General features: G+C 50.2%; 1 protein-coding gene across 1 annotated transcript in view; it reads left to right on the plus strand.

The window, feature by feature from the left end:
• NOS1AP (nitric oxide synthase 1 adaptor protein) overlaps window positions 1-16,505 on the plus strand; it is a 41,848-nt gene that overhangs the window by 14,901 nt on the left and 10,442 nt on the right. The window contains 1 exon segment of the mRNA XM_030455633.1: window positions 14,594-14,686. Within this exon segment, the coding sequence (XP_030311493.1) occupies window positions 14,594-14,686 (93 nt within the window).

Consider the following 16,505-nt stretch of genomic DNA (forward strand, 5'->3'; position numbering starts at 1 on the left):
AAAGGGATGTTTGTGAGAGCTGGAATTGCTCTTTTGCAGTTTTCTGACAGTCACAGCAAAGAGGGTGAAGGTTTCCAGTGGGTTTCTCCCCACTTGGACTGCACAATAAACTCATGACTGGACCAGCTGCCTCCTCCATTGCCTGAAACAGGTCAGGCTCTCATTCTGCACTCAGTGTTTAATGATTAAACTGGTTCAATTAGTACCCAGATTGACTCCAGCAGCCTTTTTACCAAGAGTGCCCAGAGGGGAGGAATAATTTCCAGGAGAGTTGGCCAAAGTGTCGTGGCTCTTTTGCTTTCCAGCAAAGCTTGGAAGGTTATTGGGAGCTTTAAGCAGTGGATGTGCAGTCTGGTGTAATGCACATGCAGTAAAATTACAAGGAAATGGCCCTAGCTGAGTGTTCTCTGCCTGTTGGGTGATCATAGAATGTTTAGGTTGGAAGAGACCTCCAGGATCATCCAGTCCAACCTGTGACCAACACCATAATCCAACTACTAAACCCTGTCCTTAAGGACCAGGCCCAAACACCTTTTAAGGCCTCCAGGGTTGGTGACTCCACCACTGTCCTGGCCCATTCCAATGCCTGACAACCCTCCCAGTGACAAAATATTCCCTGACATCCATCCTAAACTTCCCCTGATGCAGCTTCCATCCATTCCCTCTGGTCCTGTCACAGTTTATTAAGGAGAAGAGGCTTTTTCTTCCTCACTCCAACCTCCCTTGGGGGAGTTGAAGGGAAAATGCTGTGTTCTTTAGCCAGGTGAATGCCATGGTGCAGGACTGGAGCTGCTGGCAAAGAACTGGGAGACAGCAGTGTCCCCTGTGTCCCCATAACACATCCTTGCCTTTGATTTTTGGCCTTTCCTTGGTTGGGTTTTCTTCATTCCCTGAGAACATCTCCCCATGACACATCTTGCTCCCTGGCTGGGGACTTTCCCTGCTGTCACTCACCCATTTCCAGCTTGCTCCTGAGGGTGTCTGAGCCACTGATGTCACTCTCTGAGCCATCAGCAAGTATCTGCTGGGAGCTTGATGGAGAGGACAGAGAATAAATGTCTGCCAGGCTTCCTGAGCAGGGGGGACAGGGCAGACCTCCAGCATCCCTCCATCCCAGCTGGAGGATTCTCTCCTGCCTCCCACCCCCTCCCTAAATTCACAGGGACCCTGCCAAGTCGTTTTGCAGATGTCCCATCCCCTTTTGTGCCCTTGTTCTCCCTCTGTTCTGCTTCACTCCTGTTCTTCCTCATCCTTCAGAGCCACCAAGGTGATGTGAGGGCTGGAGCAGCTCTGCTATGAGGACAGAATGAGAGAATTTGGGCTCCAGGGAGACCTTAGAGCAGCTTTCCAGGAGGTGAAGGGGCTGCTGGAAAGCTGGGAAGGGGCTTTTCACGAGGGCATGGAGTGATGGGATGAGAGGCACAGGATGTCAGGCAGAAGAACCTGGAGAAAATGGGGTGGGGAGCCCAGGTGAGCTGGATGGAGCTGAGCAAGAGCAAGTGCAGGTCCAGAGGAGGTCCACAAAAATTATAGGGGACTGGAATACCACTGGAATACCTCTGGAATACCTCTGGAATACCTCTGGAATACCTGTGAAGCCAGGCTGAGGGAGCTGGGGGTCTTCAGCCTGGAGGAAAAGATGCTTCAGGCAAAAAATTGCTCCTAATAGTGACCTTCCAGTGTCTGAAAGGGCTACAGGAAGGATGGAGAGGGGTTGTTGGCAAGGACCTGGAGTGACAGGACAAGGGACAAGGGTTTTTAATTAGAGTACAGTTAGGTTGGATGTTGGGAAGGAATTCTTCACTGTGAGGGTGGTGGAAAAAAGGAAGAGGTTGTGCAGGGAGGTAGCTGAGACCTCATCCCTGGAGATGCTCAAGGTGAGGAAAAGGAGAGTAAAGCCTGAAAAAAACCCTTGCAAGCAGGGAAGCAGGGCTCAAGCAATATATACTGTCTGGTTTAGGAAGGAGAAACTGAGACCCAGGGAACCTGAAGTGATTTGTCATAGGCAGCCAGACAGAATTCAAATCAAACCAAGCTGGAGTCAACATTTTAAATGCTACTTGTGCACAGGATCCTTCCTCTTGTGCTTCTCTGCTGGCCTTCCAAGGACTCCTTGAGTTAATTTGTTCAAGTGTCCTCTGCTGCTGCATCACTTAAGAAAAGAAGAAAAAAGAAAAAAAGGGGGAAAAAAAAGGGAGAAAAAAAAAAAAAAGAAAAAAAAAGGAGAAAAAAAAAAGGGAGGGGAAAAAAAAAAAAAAGAAAAAAGAAAAAAAAAGCCAAATGCTCCAGTTTCTTACTGCTAAAATTAATTCTTGGTGATCTTGGCTTGGTGCAGCAGGAAGATTTTCTAGGGGATGCTGGAGACCAAATGGCCAGGGAGGGAAGAGCAGCTTCAGATCCTGCCTGGCAGCCTGCAGCAAGGTTGGGATGGATTTTTCGTGGGGTTTTGTGACTGTGAGAGATGTAATGGGGGTGTGTGTGTGTGTTCTGTTGTCTTCCTGCAGCATGTGGGGGCAGAGGAAAGGGTCACATCTGTTTAAGAGGAGAGGCTGGAAAAGCTATTGGGTGAGCTGCTCTGGATCTCATTGAATTATGGAGCTGGAGGGAAGGATGTGTCTATTGTAGGACAGCAGAACAACAAGCCCAGCTGAGAACAAGCTAAAGGAACCCCCTCCCAGGCCCAGGGGAGAAGAGCTGAGGGCATGCAAAGCACAAGGAAAGCCCTGCGGGGGTCCCCTGCCTGCACCTCTGTGCCCTTTGGGGAGGATGCTCTGCAGGGCACTGCACATCCCTGGGGGGGCAGATGCTCCAAGGTCCCTTGGATAACAGGGAATGATGTGATTCAGCTGGGATTTCTAGGGGGTCTGCCCAGAGGAAGGCTCTAGGTGATGGTTGTAGCCAAATTTAGATGAATTTTCAGTGAAGAAAATGTTTCCTTTTCCATCTTCCCTGATGGAGAACAAGGATCCCATAATAGGTAAATCTCTCACTTGGTTTTTACCAGCCTGAGTTTGACATGAGGGGGAAAACCCCAACCAAACCATATCCTTCCCTCTGGAAACTGCTGATCCATTCCAGCAGAAACTGCAAGTTAGCCTGAGGTAGAGATTCAGCACAGGAAACTTGAGCAAAAATGATGAAATTTCAGCTGGAACCAGCTTCCAGTTGGCGGCCGGTCACCAGCAGTGTCCCCCAGGGATCAGTGTTGGGCCCAGTCCTGTTCAATATCTTCATTGATGACTTGGATGAGGGGATTGAGTCCATCATCAGCAAGTTTGCTGATGACACCAAGCTGGGGAGAAGTGTTGATCAGCTGGAAGGCAGGAGGGCTCTGCAGAGGGACCTGGACAGACTGGAGAGTTGGGCTGATTCCAATGGGATGAGGTTCAACACGGCCAAGTGCCGGGTCCTGCACTTTGGCCACAACAACCCCATGGGGAGCTCCAGGCTGGGCACAGAGTGGCAGAAAGGGACCTGGGAGTCTGGATTGCCAGGAAGCTGAACAGGAGCCAGCAGTGTGCCCAGGTGGCCAAGGAGGCCAATGGCATCCTGGGCTGGCTCAGGAACAGCGTGGCCAGCAGGTCCAGGGAAGGGATTCTGCCCCTGTGCTCAGCTCTGGTGAGGCCACAGCTTGAGTCCTGTGTCCAGTTCTGGGCCCCTCAGCTCAGGAAGGAGATTGAGGTGCTGGAGCAGGTCCAAAGGAGGCAACTGGGCTGGTGAAGGGACTCGAACACAGATCCTATGAGGAGAGGCTGAGGGAGCTGGGGGTGTTGAGGCTGGAGAAGAGGAGGCTCAGGGGAGACCTCATCACTCTCTCCAACTCCCTGAAAGGAGGTTGGAGCCAGGGGGGGGTTGGGCTCTTTTCCCAGGCAACTCTCAGGAAGACAAGAGGGCAGGGTCTCAAGTTGTGCCAGGGGAGGTTTAGGTTGGAGATGAGAAAGAATTTCTTTCTGGAGAGGGTGATCAGGCATTGGAATGGGCTGCCCAGGGAAGTAGTGGATTCTCCGTGTCTGGAGATCTTTCCAAAGAGCCTGGATGTGGCACTGAGTGCCATGGGCTGGGAACTGCAGCGGGAGTGGATCAAGGGTTGGACTTGATGATCTCTGAGGTCCCTTCCAACCCAGCCAATTCTAGGATTCTATGATCTGTGATGTTTTACAGCATTGGTCTTGGACTGCAGTAGTGATACAGAGAGATGTCTCTTATTTTCCCTTCAAAACCTCCAGTTTTGGTGTTCAGCTCCAATCACAGTTTCCTATTCCCTTTTAATTTGATGGATGAGATTGGTCAGGAGTCCTTTAAGCATTCCCTGGGAACTTAGGGAATATGTGTGTGTGTCTCTCTAGGAATGGAGAAGCAAAGATCTCCTTTCTGCTGGTCTTTAAATACCTGCAAGGAAATCCTCTGTAATTAAAAGAGAGAAATCCAGAGTAATTGGCCTCAAGCTGGTGGTGACTGATTCAGTGTGCAGGTTCCACCAGCCTTGCTGTAAGAAAAAAAAAATGGATTTTTCTCTGGTTTGCTAGTCCATTTTCTGCATGAAAAAGCCTTTAATATGAGGAAGCTCTTCCCAAGGACTGAGCTCCAGACAAGTCCTTTTCTTATCCTATTCTTTGGATAAGCTCAAGAGGAGGAGTTTTGTTTTAACCTTAGGAATCTGGGGAGCTTTTTCTGAACACTTTTATATGGTGGTTTTTTTTGGAGTGTCCCCTAAAGCCCCCATCTTGTGTCGAGATGGAGCACATCAGTAGTGATTCCACCACTCAATATTTTGAGATAAAAACACATTTCTGGCTTTTTTTTGAGTGTTGCCTTACTGGTGTGCCCAGCTCCCCACTCTTTTCCTACTCTCCTTTCCACTTGGGTGACACCTTCCAAGGTCTCCAGAGTTATTTTTGGTGATTTTTATATTCTTATGGACACAGCTTCTGTTCCTTTGATTTCTTTTGGGATGCTGCTTCACCAATGCCATAGAAATCCAACCTGAGATGCATTGATGCCAAGTTCCTCTACACTTGACCTGAATAGCAAATATTCTTTCCTCAACCTGCAAAACACTGAGGTTTTCTGTTCCCTCCTCACTGGGGAGGGTTCAGTCCCTTAACCTGTGCTCAATTTAGGTAACATTTTAATCAAAATGCAGGCAAAGAGGGAAAAAGCAGTGTATTCCCTGTTTCTTAGCCAGTTTATATCCTTGGGAAGTGCTCTTAATTTCACTGAGATAGCTCAGCTTCCATGGAATTCGTGCTGAGCTGAGATTTAATGCAATCCTTCCTATATTGACTGGGGTTATTTTGAAGTCCATGTAAGATCTTCAGGCTTTTATTAGCTTGGAAATAGTTCAAGACTCTGTTTCTGTGTAATTCTTAAGGCTCCTAGTTAGACTTGTTGGCTTTTACCATGTAGAACTCAGTGATTTTTCTTTTTTTAATACCTGCATTAATCACTGCTAAAATAGGACCCAGGAACCAAGGGTGATATGAATAATTTCCCTTCTTTTCCAGTTACAGCCTAGAGACATTGCTGAGCATCTCAGGAGTCCCTCAGGGATGTCTTTTTTCTGCTCTTCCTAATGCTGCTGCCCATTCCTTCTTTATTAATTATCTGAGTTTCCTAATTGCTAATTTAGCTGCCTTCACTTTGTTGTTCTGCTTTGTCTCCCTTCTCAGCTGGTTTTTGTGCAGCTGTGGGAGAACAACTCTTGGGTGAGTTTGTAACCCCAAAAAAATTCCTTTATTTCACCACCTGGGCTGTAAATCTCCTCGTGCTCTGTGGGTTTGCTGAGCTGGTGCCTCCCTGAAGAGCTCCATGGCTCTGTTCTGAGGGTGTCCCCTCTTTGTCACCTCCCTTGGGGTGACTCTCAGTGCCAACCCTGCCCTTGTCCCCCTCCATCAAGCTGGGGATGGGCTCAGGAAGAAATCATTTGGGGAAAAAAAAGCTCATTTTGGATACAGGGATTGGGGTTTCTTATGGGGTGGTGGAAGGTGCTGGATTGGGGAGTATCCCACAGGCACCCCCATGGCTTCAGCTCATGGTTGGGATGGGAAGAGATGGGAATTTAATTAGGGATGATGGGAAAGGGATGGGAATTTAATTAGGGATGACCACAAACAGGCAGGACTAAAATCACAGTGCTTTTCTTTAAGCCAAGATCACTCCAGCACAGAGGTTCAGACCCGGGGTGGTTCTTGCTCTGGGAACCATAGGAGCCTTCCAGTACATGGAGGAGCTACAGGAAAACTGGGAAGAGGCTCTTGACAAGGGCTTGGAGTGATGGGATGAGAGGGAATGTTTTCAAACTGAAAAGAGGGGAGATTTAGGTTGGATTTGAGGAAAAATTTCTTTCTTGTGAGGGTGGTGAGACACTGGGATGGGTTGCCCAGAGAAGCTGGGGATGCCCTTTGCCTGGAAGTGTTTATGGACAGGTTGGATCAAGTTTGGAACAACCTGGTCTAGAATCATAGAATCCTAGAACTGGCTGGGTTGGAAGGGACCTCAGAGATCATCAAGTCCAACCCTTGATCCACTCCCGCTGCAGTTCCCAGCCCATGGCACTCAGTGCCACATCCAGGCTCTTTGGAAAGATCTCCAGACACGGAGAATCCACTACTTCCCTGGGCAGCCCATTCCAATGCCTGATCACCCTCTCCAGAAAGAAATTCTTTCTCATCTCCAACCTAAACCTCCCCTGGCACAACTTGAGACCCTGCCCTCTTGTCTTGCTGAGAGTTGCCTGGGAAAAGAGCCCAACCCCCCCCTGGCTCCAACCTCCTTTCAGGGAGTTGGAGAGAGTGATGAGGTCTCCCCTGAGCCTCCTCTTCTCCAGCCTCAACACCCCCAGCTCCCTCAGCCCTTCCTCACAGGAATTCTGCTGGATCCCTTCACAGCCTCCTTGCTCTTCTTTGGACCTGCTCCAGCACCTCAATCTCCTTCCTGAGCTGAGGGGCCCAGAACTGGACCCAGGACTCAAGCTGTGGCCTCCCCAGGGCTGAGCACAGGGGCAGAATCCCTTCCCTGGACCTGCTGGCCACGCTGTTCCTGAGCCAGCCCAGGATGCCATTGGCCTTCTTGGCCACCTGGGCACACTGCTGGCTCCTGTTCAGCTTCCTGGCAATCCAGACTCCCAGGTCCCTTTCTGCCACTCTGTGCCCAGCCTGGAGCTCCCCATGGGGTTGTTGTGGCCAAAGTGCAGGACCCGGCACTTGGCCGTGTTGAACCTCATCCCGTTGGGATCAGCCCAACTCTCCAGTCTGTCCAGGTCCCTCTGCAGAAGTGTCTAGTCTAGTGGGAAGTGTTTCTGCCTATGGCAAGGGGTTGGAAAGAGATGATCTTTGAGGCTCCTTCCCACCCAAACCGTTCTGATTCTTCCCTTCTTCAAGGGGCAATTGCAAGGCTCTGGCACCCAACACCTTCTGCACCCACTGCTGCTGCCTGCATGGGATCAGCTAATGAAAAATACCAGAAATTCCACTCAGATGTGGGGTTTCCAAGGAATGTGCTTCTGCTTACTTTAGCAACAGGTGGTAAATATTAAACTGTGTGCAGCTCCTTTCTCATCTCCCCAGGGCTGCCAGAGCAGTTCCCTGCAGATGCCTGCAGAGCCTCCTCCTCGTTGGCATTAATAAAATGAACATTTTTTATTAATTTTCATCAATAATAATAGTAAATATAATAACAAATAATATATAAGTAAATAAGAAATAATTAAAAAGATATAAATAAATAGAAATACAAAATATAATAAGACAAATAAGTAATAAATAATAAAATGAAAATTTTTCATTAATTTTCATTTTTTCCATTAATAAAAGGAAGCAGCTCAAATCCTGGCTGTTCTTGCCAACCAGTTTGACCAGTATCCTGTAGGCATCCTCTCCCAGGTTCCTTTCCACACCCCATCCCTGGCCACCAGAGATGCAGGAGGGAACCCTGAGGGTCCAGTTTCTGCTCTCACTGCTTCCTTGGCTTTCTGGGGTCAGAGAGAATTTCTAGGCTGGGAGTTATCCTGTGGCAGCATCCCCAGGCTGACTGCTTTTCCCAGGAGTTATTCCCACTGGGAAGGGAATGTGTGCCACAGCTTGGTGGGAAATGTTATGGGATGGGGTTCCCAGCTTTCCCTTATAAGCTTCTTATATCCTCAAGGAACTGAACGTGGGCAGAGGGACCTGTTGGGGGCTTTGGTAAGGAATCTGGGGGGCTGAGGGATGCTCCTGGGAAGCTCCTGCATCCCTGGGATGGGATGGGATGGGATGGGATGGGATGGGATGGGATGGGATGGGATGGGATGTGCCACCCCAGCCATCTCCCTGCACTCCATTGGGATGGTGGAAATACTGGGATGTGTTGGATCCCCTCTCTAAAAACCCCTTAAGGCTGAGACAGGGCAATGTGGATCCCCTGAGGATTTCTGGAAGGTGAGGTAAATCATCTTGTCAAGAACAATCTGCAAAATAGGAGGAGGAGAAGTGGTTACCTGGAGGGATTTTCTCTGTTTAACCCTAGGATTGATCTGGATTTATTTTTTCCCAGTTCTGATTTCTCTGAGGTTCCTGTGAGACCTCTGAGACTGGAGATGGCTTGGGTGTGTGTCCCAGTTTGGCAGCTGAACTGGTGGAGGTAGTGAGAGGAGTTTGGTGGAGTTGGAGCAAGGCAGCAACCTGATACCTGGTAGGAAACAGAAAACTGAGCCAAAGGAGTTTTTTGTGAGGTATTCAGGGTTATCTGAAAACATATTTTATGTGATGAGTGGGTTTGCCATGATCCAGGGATTGTTTCAACCTTAACTCTGCTCTGCTGCTCTTGCACCAGGGGTATTTTTAGCCTAATTCCCATTTATACCCAGCAGGACAAGGAGCCATCACAGACAGTGCCCAAAATTAAACCTGAAGTTGGACTGGAAAACAGGCACTGACCTTGTCAGGATGAACCAAAATCACATCTCGTTGCAGATGAACACATCCACCTCAGGGCCATGTTTTCCCCTATGCAGAAGTTTAGAAAAGCATCCAGTGCTTCATTACCTCTCCCCACAGCCCCTTCCCAAATCACCATTGCCCTCTGGTGAGTCTGGATACTGGCAAAACCACTGCTGGGGGTGCAGGCAGGATGAAATACACCTCTAGGATGGATGTAGAGGGGGAATTACAGTGTGAAGTGTCATGATGGCAGTGTGTGTCCAGCCTCTTTGCCCAGGCAGTGCCAGGGCTGTGCTGGTGGAGCTGGGGGGACCCTTGGTCCTGTCCCTAACCTCCCAGTGACTGCATCCCCTGTGATGATGCAGCCACAAGAGCTGCAGGCTGGTTTTTTTCCTAGTTTTTGGCAGCAGGAAAGAGGAGTGCAAGCCAAATGACATCCCTGTGAGGATGCCCACACCTCCTGGCTGTCTCTTCCTTAGTTTCCTGACCCTGGGAGGCTGCAGGGTGGTGGCTCTGGCACCCCAGGGTGGGCACCCATGGGTGTACCTCAACACTGCAGGGATTGGGGTGATGGGATCCCTGGAGCTGTGATGGGATTGTGTGCTCAGGGCAAAGGGGAGACCTCCAGAGACACTTGCAGCACCCCAGAAGAGCAGCTGAAGGCAATGTTCTGAAAATGGGGTTTTCCTCCATTTCTTGCTGATCAGCTCAGTGGGCTCAGGTATTCCAGGGTGCTCCCCCCAGGAAGTTTGGGTCCCCTGTGGCCTTAAAGCCAGAAGCAGTGGATTGTCAGATATTTTGAAGCTTTGCTCAGCAGTGCCTTTGGGATGAAGCTGGAATTGGTATCCTGCTTGCCAGCTGCTTGGTCCCTCTCAGAGCCCCAGGGGAGCTGGGGTGATGGAGGAGGGGGATGAGGGCCAGGTCCTGTTGTGCTTTTGGGCACGTGGAGGGCAGTAGGAGGGAGTGATGCCCCACAGCTGAATCCCCCTTGGCTGGCAGAGCCTTGGCTCTCTGCTGCCCTGCCTAGCTGCTGGATCCCAGCTCAGGGGATGCTCCCATCCCTGGATGCCTGGCAGACTCTTCCCTGCTGTTCCCAATGTGGTGCAGATGGTTAAGGACACCCTGTGAGGCTCCTGTGCCAAAGCTGGGCTTTAAATCATTCCCTTTTCCTCTCCAAGGAGGTTTTCTTTCTAGTGATGTATTTGGAAACCTGTGGTCTGAGATGGTTTGGGAGAGGAGAGGTGTTTGAGATGTTCTCTGCTGCATCTCACCAAGCACTCCCACCCTTGTGTTGAGTCCTGGGGGTCTTCACCCCACAAAAGGTGCTGCTTTCCTGCTCCCTACTTCCCATGCCTGTCCCTTGGGTGGCTCAGAACCCCTGGCCAGGAAAGCCATGGGAATTACCTGAGAGCACTGGGGTTGGTGTTTCAGTAAAGCAAAATCCTCATCCCTTGCCTGGGGCTGTTCATAGAATCCTAGAACTGGCTGGGTTGGAAGGGACCTCAGAGCTCATCAAGTCCAACCCTTGATCCACTCCCGCTGCAGTTCCCAGCCCATGGCACTCAGTGCCACATCCAGGCTCTTTGGAAAGATCTCCAGACACGGAGAATCCATTACTTCCCTGGGCAGCCCATTCCAATGCCTGATCACCCTCTCCAGAAAGAAATTCTTTCTCATCTCCAACCTAAACCTCCCCTGGCACAACTTGAGACCCTGCCCTCTTGTCTTGCTGAGAGTTGCCTGGGAAAAGAGCCCAACCCCCCCCTGGCTCCAACCTCCTTTCAGGGAGTTGGAGAGAGTGATGAGGTCTCCCCTGAGCCTCCTCTTCTCCAGCCTCAACACCCCCAGCTCCCTCAGCCCTTCCTCACCCGAATTCTGCTGGATCCCTTCACAGCCTCCTTGCTCTTCTCTGGACCTGCTCCAGCACCTCAATCTCCTTCCTGAGCTGAGGGGCCCAGAACTGGACACAGGACTCAAGCTGTGGCCTCCCCAGGGCTGAGCACAGGGGCAGAATCCCTTCCCTGGACCTGCTGGCCACGCTGTTCCTGAGCCAGCCCAGGATGCCATTGGCCTTCTTGGCCACCTGGGCACACTGCTGGCTCCTGTTCAGCTTCCTGGCAATCCAGACTCCCAGAACTGTTGTTTGCCCTCCCTCTCCCACTGGCTCCTCTTAGCATCCCAGGAATGTTTCCCAGGTTTCCCTCCTGCTGGTTACACCTGATCTCCTGCACATTGCTGAGGTTTCCTTTCATCCCCTGTGTTTTCAGCAGCAGAAGTGGTGAGGTGTGTGGTACCCCATGCCCCAGCCAGGAATTCCTGGGGCTGTGGAGCCTGTGCTGATTCTCAGGATGTAATAAATTAATTCCTCATTAACAGAGCAGTCCCCAAAACACTGGGAAAGCTTTCACTGGGCTGCCAGCACCCCCCACATCCATTAGCCTGAGCTGACCTTGGGTTAAAGACCAACTCCAGAGGTATTTGACTGCAAGGAGGAGGTGCTGAGGGTGCTGAGCACCATCCCCTGCCCTCCCAGCACCCACCATTCCCCCCCTGACTCTGGGGGGGCTGCTGGGGCTATGGCCAAGCCAAATGAGCATCCTTAAGGGTTTGGGTCACTTGGTGGGACTGATAGAGACAGTGGGCAGACTTTAAGCTGTGTGTGCTGCAGTTTTGAGGGTGTTTTTTTCTTCAGTTTGACCTTTCTGAGCTGCTTGGGAAGGTTGGGGGGGGGGTGATGCAGCTAGAAAGATGCCATCTCTGGGATCTGCCTAACCCAGCATGTGTGTGGGTACAAGTTTTCTGACACCTTTACTGGGTAAAAACAGTGTGAGGGGGGATGCTTAGCACTAAGGATGCTGAGTTTTCCATCCTTTTCACACATACCCATCACACTTGGACTCAGGTGTAATTTTACTCCAAGCTGAGAAGGTGACATGCACTCTCTATTAAGCAACATTTGTTACTGTGCTCTCCAGAAAGGGCAGTTTTTAATATTCTGCCAGTAGGAATGTGGTGCAGACTGATGCATGCACCTACTGACCTTATTTCCCATTTAAAGTTATTGAAATAACTTTGCTTAAAGTTATTTAATAACTTAATTAAATAATAAGTTAATAACTTATTTAAATAACTGCTTAAAAGACTGATGTTTGAAATAGAACCCCTCACCCTAAGGTCAATGGAAGGGCCCTCATCCTCTGACAAAATAGGTGTTTCTTTTCTAGTTGAGATGGTGAACATGTTTTTTTCATGGACAGTGTAAAAGGAAAGGATGATTTTTATTCACTGATTAGCTGGTTGGAGTTCACAAATGCCCTAATACTTCTTTTTCAGGAGTAAGACCACTCTTACTTAAGTTAAATACTTTTATTTTGAAACTTTGGCATATCTGAAATGCTCCTTTTCAAGTCTTGGCTTAGAAAGTGCTGGATCCCTGGAAGGGTTTAAGGAAAGGTTGGATGTGGCACTGAGTGCCATGGGCTGGGGTCAGGTCCTGGGCTGGAGCTGATGCTCTCAGGGGTCTTTTCCAGCCTCCAGAATTCTGTGATTCTGTGATTCTTGTTTTTTCCCCTCAGATAAAGGCAGAGACTTAATAAATCTCTCTGCTTGGCCCTTCTGAGAGTTTGACTTCTTTGCTCCTCTTGGTTCTTGCTGGAGCCATCAGCACAAGGAGGTTTTGGCTTCAGCAAGAGAGGCAAAAAACCCAGGGCATCCCCTCTGCAGTGCTTGGGGTGAGCCTGAGCAGAATCCCTTGGCTGCAGCCAGGGTTTGGGGAAGGTTTTCCAAGGAATTCCATCAATTCTCTCCCTGGAATATATGTGGGGGCTGGGGAGCATCTTTGCTGAAGCACCCTGGCCTCTCTGCATTAAAACAGACAGGGTTGCTGTCTCTTCCAAGCCTCCATAAATTAGCACTTGGGATGACCCACAGCAGGAACCCCAGGGCTCCAGCAGCTGAGAAAGATGACTAAATGTTTATAATCTGTGTTTGTTAGGACCCAGAAATCAGGCTGCAGCTCCATGGCTCTCCTGAGGTCACTCTGGACACTGCTAAGAGCATCCAGCTCAGAAAAAAAACCCCATGTAGAGCTTCAGGTGATGCTGGGTTAATTCCTCCAAGGTAGCTGAGCTGGAGCTCACCTTTTCAGGGCTAAATCAAGACATTTCTGTAGTTTTAGGTACCAGATGTGCTGCTGGCATCCTCATAGGGGTCTGGTGTCTGAGCAATGCACAGGGAAGGGCTCTTGGCTATGGTTTTAACCTCTGCTTGTAATGACAGGGAAAAGAGAGATGAGAGATGGGACTTGGACACCCACTCTGGTGGGCTTTTCAGTGAGGAAAATACCCTAAAAACAGTTTATTGGGTAAATGCCAGGGATTTTGAGGCTGGCTTTCCAAGCCCATCACCGTGGCTTTAGCCCCAGAGCAGGTGGGTTTGCAGGGCTTGCCTGCTCTGTGCCCTGGGAAGGGCAGAGCTCCTGTTTTCCAGCATCTCCCATCCCCATCAGCCACTTCCAAAGGGCTTTGAGGAATTGTATTTCCAGGTCTTTTGTTATCTCAGAGGTCAGGGCCAGCAGCTTTTCCTGCCTGCTGGCTGGGGCTGCCAAGAATGGGAATAAATACATCCAAGGCAAAGCTCTGCAGCAGGGCACCCTCTGCTCCCTCTGCAGACAGGCTGGAAAAATAATCAGGATTAATTCCATTCCTCTTCCTGGGGCATTCCAGGGGCAGGATGTGGGGTTTGCCACTGCTGGGCAGGCACAGAAGGGAATTGGGACCAGCACACCCTGGCTCTGGGACCAGCACCCTGGGTACCTGATGGGGGTGAGCCCAATTTATAGGATTCCCCAGAAGTCCCACAGCTGGAGGTTGCTCAGCCTAAAGGTTTTAGCTGACCTGTTCCCCTGCCAGCCTCCTTCTTGCTTGCTCCTACATGCAGAAGTGGAGGGATTTTCAGGATCTCATTCTCTCCTTGCAACTGGGCCAGAGTTTTGTGTTTACTCCCAGATCATTGGAATTTCCTGTTGGTTTTGGTTGGTTTTTTTTGGTTTTTTTTTTCCCCTCCTGTCCAGTGATTTCCAATCCAAGTGGGTAATTGCATTATCTCCTTTTCCCTGGAGGGGCTTCAGCACTCATGGTCAGTTTTATACCTAGCCCCTTAAAAATGATACCTTGGAAACACAACATTCCCAGCAGCATCCTGAGCAAAGCTTTGTCCCTAATCTGGGGACTTGATTGCTTTGGATTATTGTCCTGGGGTGCAGAAAGGTCCCTGTCCTGTCCCAGCATGGCCATGTGCTTGTGTTTGGGGGAAATATGGGATGGAGGAGGGCTTTCTTCTTTTATATCTGTAACCCATGAGGTTATTTCAGTAATTAATGTGATGTCAGCCAGGACTAATAGAAGAGCCAAGAGCTTCTTTCTCTTTGCAAATTTTATAGTATTCCTGTATTATCTTAGTTAAAAGAATAAAAAACTATTTAAATGAGAAAATACTCATTTTTCCAGACATATTTTACCTCATTATTTGCACTAGAAAACTCAAGTAAGAAAAAGCTCAGAGCTAGATTGTTAAATACTCAGTATCAGGAGTTGCCTGACTGCCCCATCAGAGCCTCTTCAGGTGTCCCTGGGGCTTTTTCTGGCCTGGGGTAGCTAATTCTGGTGTTTTCCCTGCAGTATGAGTTCAAAGCCAAGAACATCAAGAAGAAGAAAGTGAGTCTCATTGTGTCAGTGGATGGTGTGAAGGTCATTCTGAAGAAGAAGAAGAAGGTAGGCAGCCCTGCTCCTTGTGGCAGTGATGCTAGAGCCCTCCCCTCCTGGTACAGAGTGGTCCTAGATCCTGGAATTTCTGGTCCTAGAGAAAAGGATGAGCTGGGATCAGCCAGGGATGAGCAGGTTGGCAGAGCCAGTCCTGGTGTGGACACAGAAGGGGTTCAAGGGGCCCCATGGAAGGTGAGGTGGGACAAGACTGTCCCCAGTAGGATGGGTGAAGGGGTTTTTAGAGGGGTAGAGCTGTGAGAGGAGCTTCCCATGGATGGGACAAGACTGTCCCCAATAGGATGGGTGAGGAGGTTTTTAGAGGGGGTAGAGCTGTGAGAGGAGCTTCCCATGGAAGGTGAGATGGGACAAGACTGTCCCCAATAGGATGGATGAGAGGGGTTTTAGGGGGGGTAGAGCTTTGAGAGGAGCTTCCCATGGATGGGACAAGACTGTCCCCAATAGGATGGGCTGAGGGAGTTTTTAGGGGGGGTAGAAGCTGTGAGAGGAGCGTTCCCATGGGATGGACAAGACTGTCCCCCAAATAGGATGGATGAGAGGGGTTTTAGGGGGGGTAGAGCTTTGAGAGGAGCTTCCATGGATGGGGACAAGACTGTCCCCCAATAGGATGGGTGAGGGGTTTTTTAGGGGGGGTAGAGCTGTGAGAGGAGCTTCCCATGGATGGGACAAGACTGTCCACAGTAGGATGGGTGAGGGGTTTCTAGGGGGGGTAGAGCTGTCAGAGGATCTTCCATGGATGGGACAAGACTGTCCCCAATAGGATGGATGAGAGGAGTTTTAAGGGGGTAGAGCTTTGAGAGGAGCTTCCCATGGATGGGACAAGACTGTCCCCAATAGGATGGGTGAGGGGGGCTTTTAGGGGGGGTAGAGCTGTGAGAGGAGCTTCCCATGGAAGGTGAGGTGGGACAAGACTGTCCCAGGAGGATGGGTGAGGGGGTTTTTAGGGGGGTAGAGCTGTGAGAGGAGCTTCCCATGGATGGGACAAGACTGTCCCCAATAGGATGGGTGAGGGGGTTTTTAGGGGGGTAGAGCTGTGAGAGGAGCTTCCCATGGAAGGTGAGATGGGACAGAGTACTGTCCCCAATAGGGATGGATGAGAGGAGTTTAAGGGTGTGGGGGTAGAGCTTTTGAGAGGAGCTTCCATGGATGGGACAAGACTGTCCCCAATAGGATGGGTGAGGGGGCTTTTAGGGGGGGTAGAGCTGTGAGAGGAGCTTCCCATGGATGGGACAAGACTGTCCCCAATAGGATGGATGAGAGGGGTTTTAGGGGGGGTAGAGCTGTCAGAGGATCTTCCATGGATGGGACAAGAACTGTCGCCCCAATAGGATGGGTGAGGGGGCTTTTAGGGGGGGGTAGAGCTGTGAGAGAACGTTTCCCATGGGAAGGTGAGGTGGGACAAGACTGTCCCCAATAGGATGGGTGAGGGGGGTTTTAGGGGGGGGTAGAGCTGTGAGAGGAGCTTCCCATGGATGGGACAAGACTGTCCCCAATAGGATGGGTGAGGGAGTTTTTAGGGGGGGTAGAGCTGTGAGAGGAGCTTCCCATGGATGGGACAAGACTGTCCCCAATAGGATGGATGAGAGGGGTTTTAGGGGGGGTAGAGCTTTGAGAGGAGCTTCCCATGGATGGGACAAGACTGTCCCCAATAGGATGGGTGAGGGGTTTTTTAGGGGGGGTAGAGCTGTGAGAGGAGCTTCCCATGGATGGGACAAGACTGTCCCCAGTAGGATGGATGAGGGGTTTCTAGGGGGGGTAGAGCTGTCAGAGGATCTTCCATGGATGGGACAAGACTGTCCCCAATAGGATG

The sequence above is a fragment of the Calypte anna genome, chromosome 8 (assembly GCF_003957555.1).
Source record: "Calypte anna isolate BGI_N300 chromosome 8, bCalAnn1_v1.p, whole genome shotgun sequence".
NCBI lineage: Eukaryota > Metazoa > Chordata > Aves > Apodiformes > Trochilidae > Calypte > Calypte anna.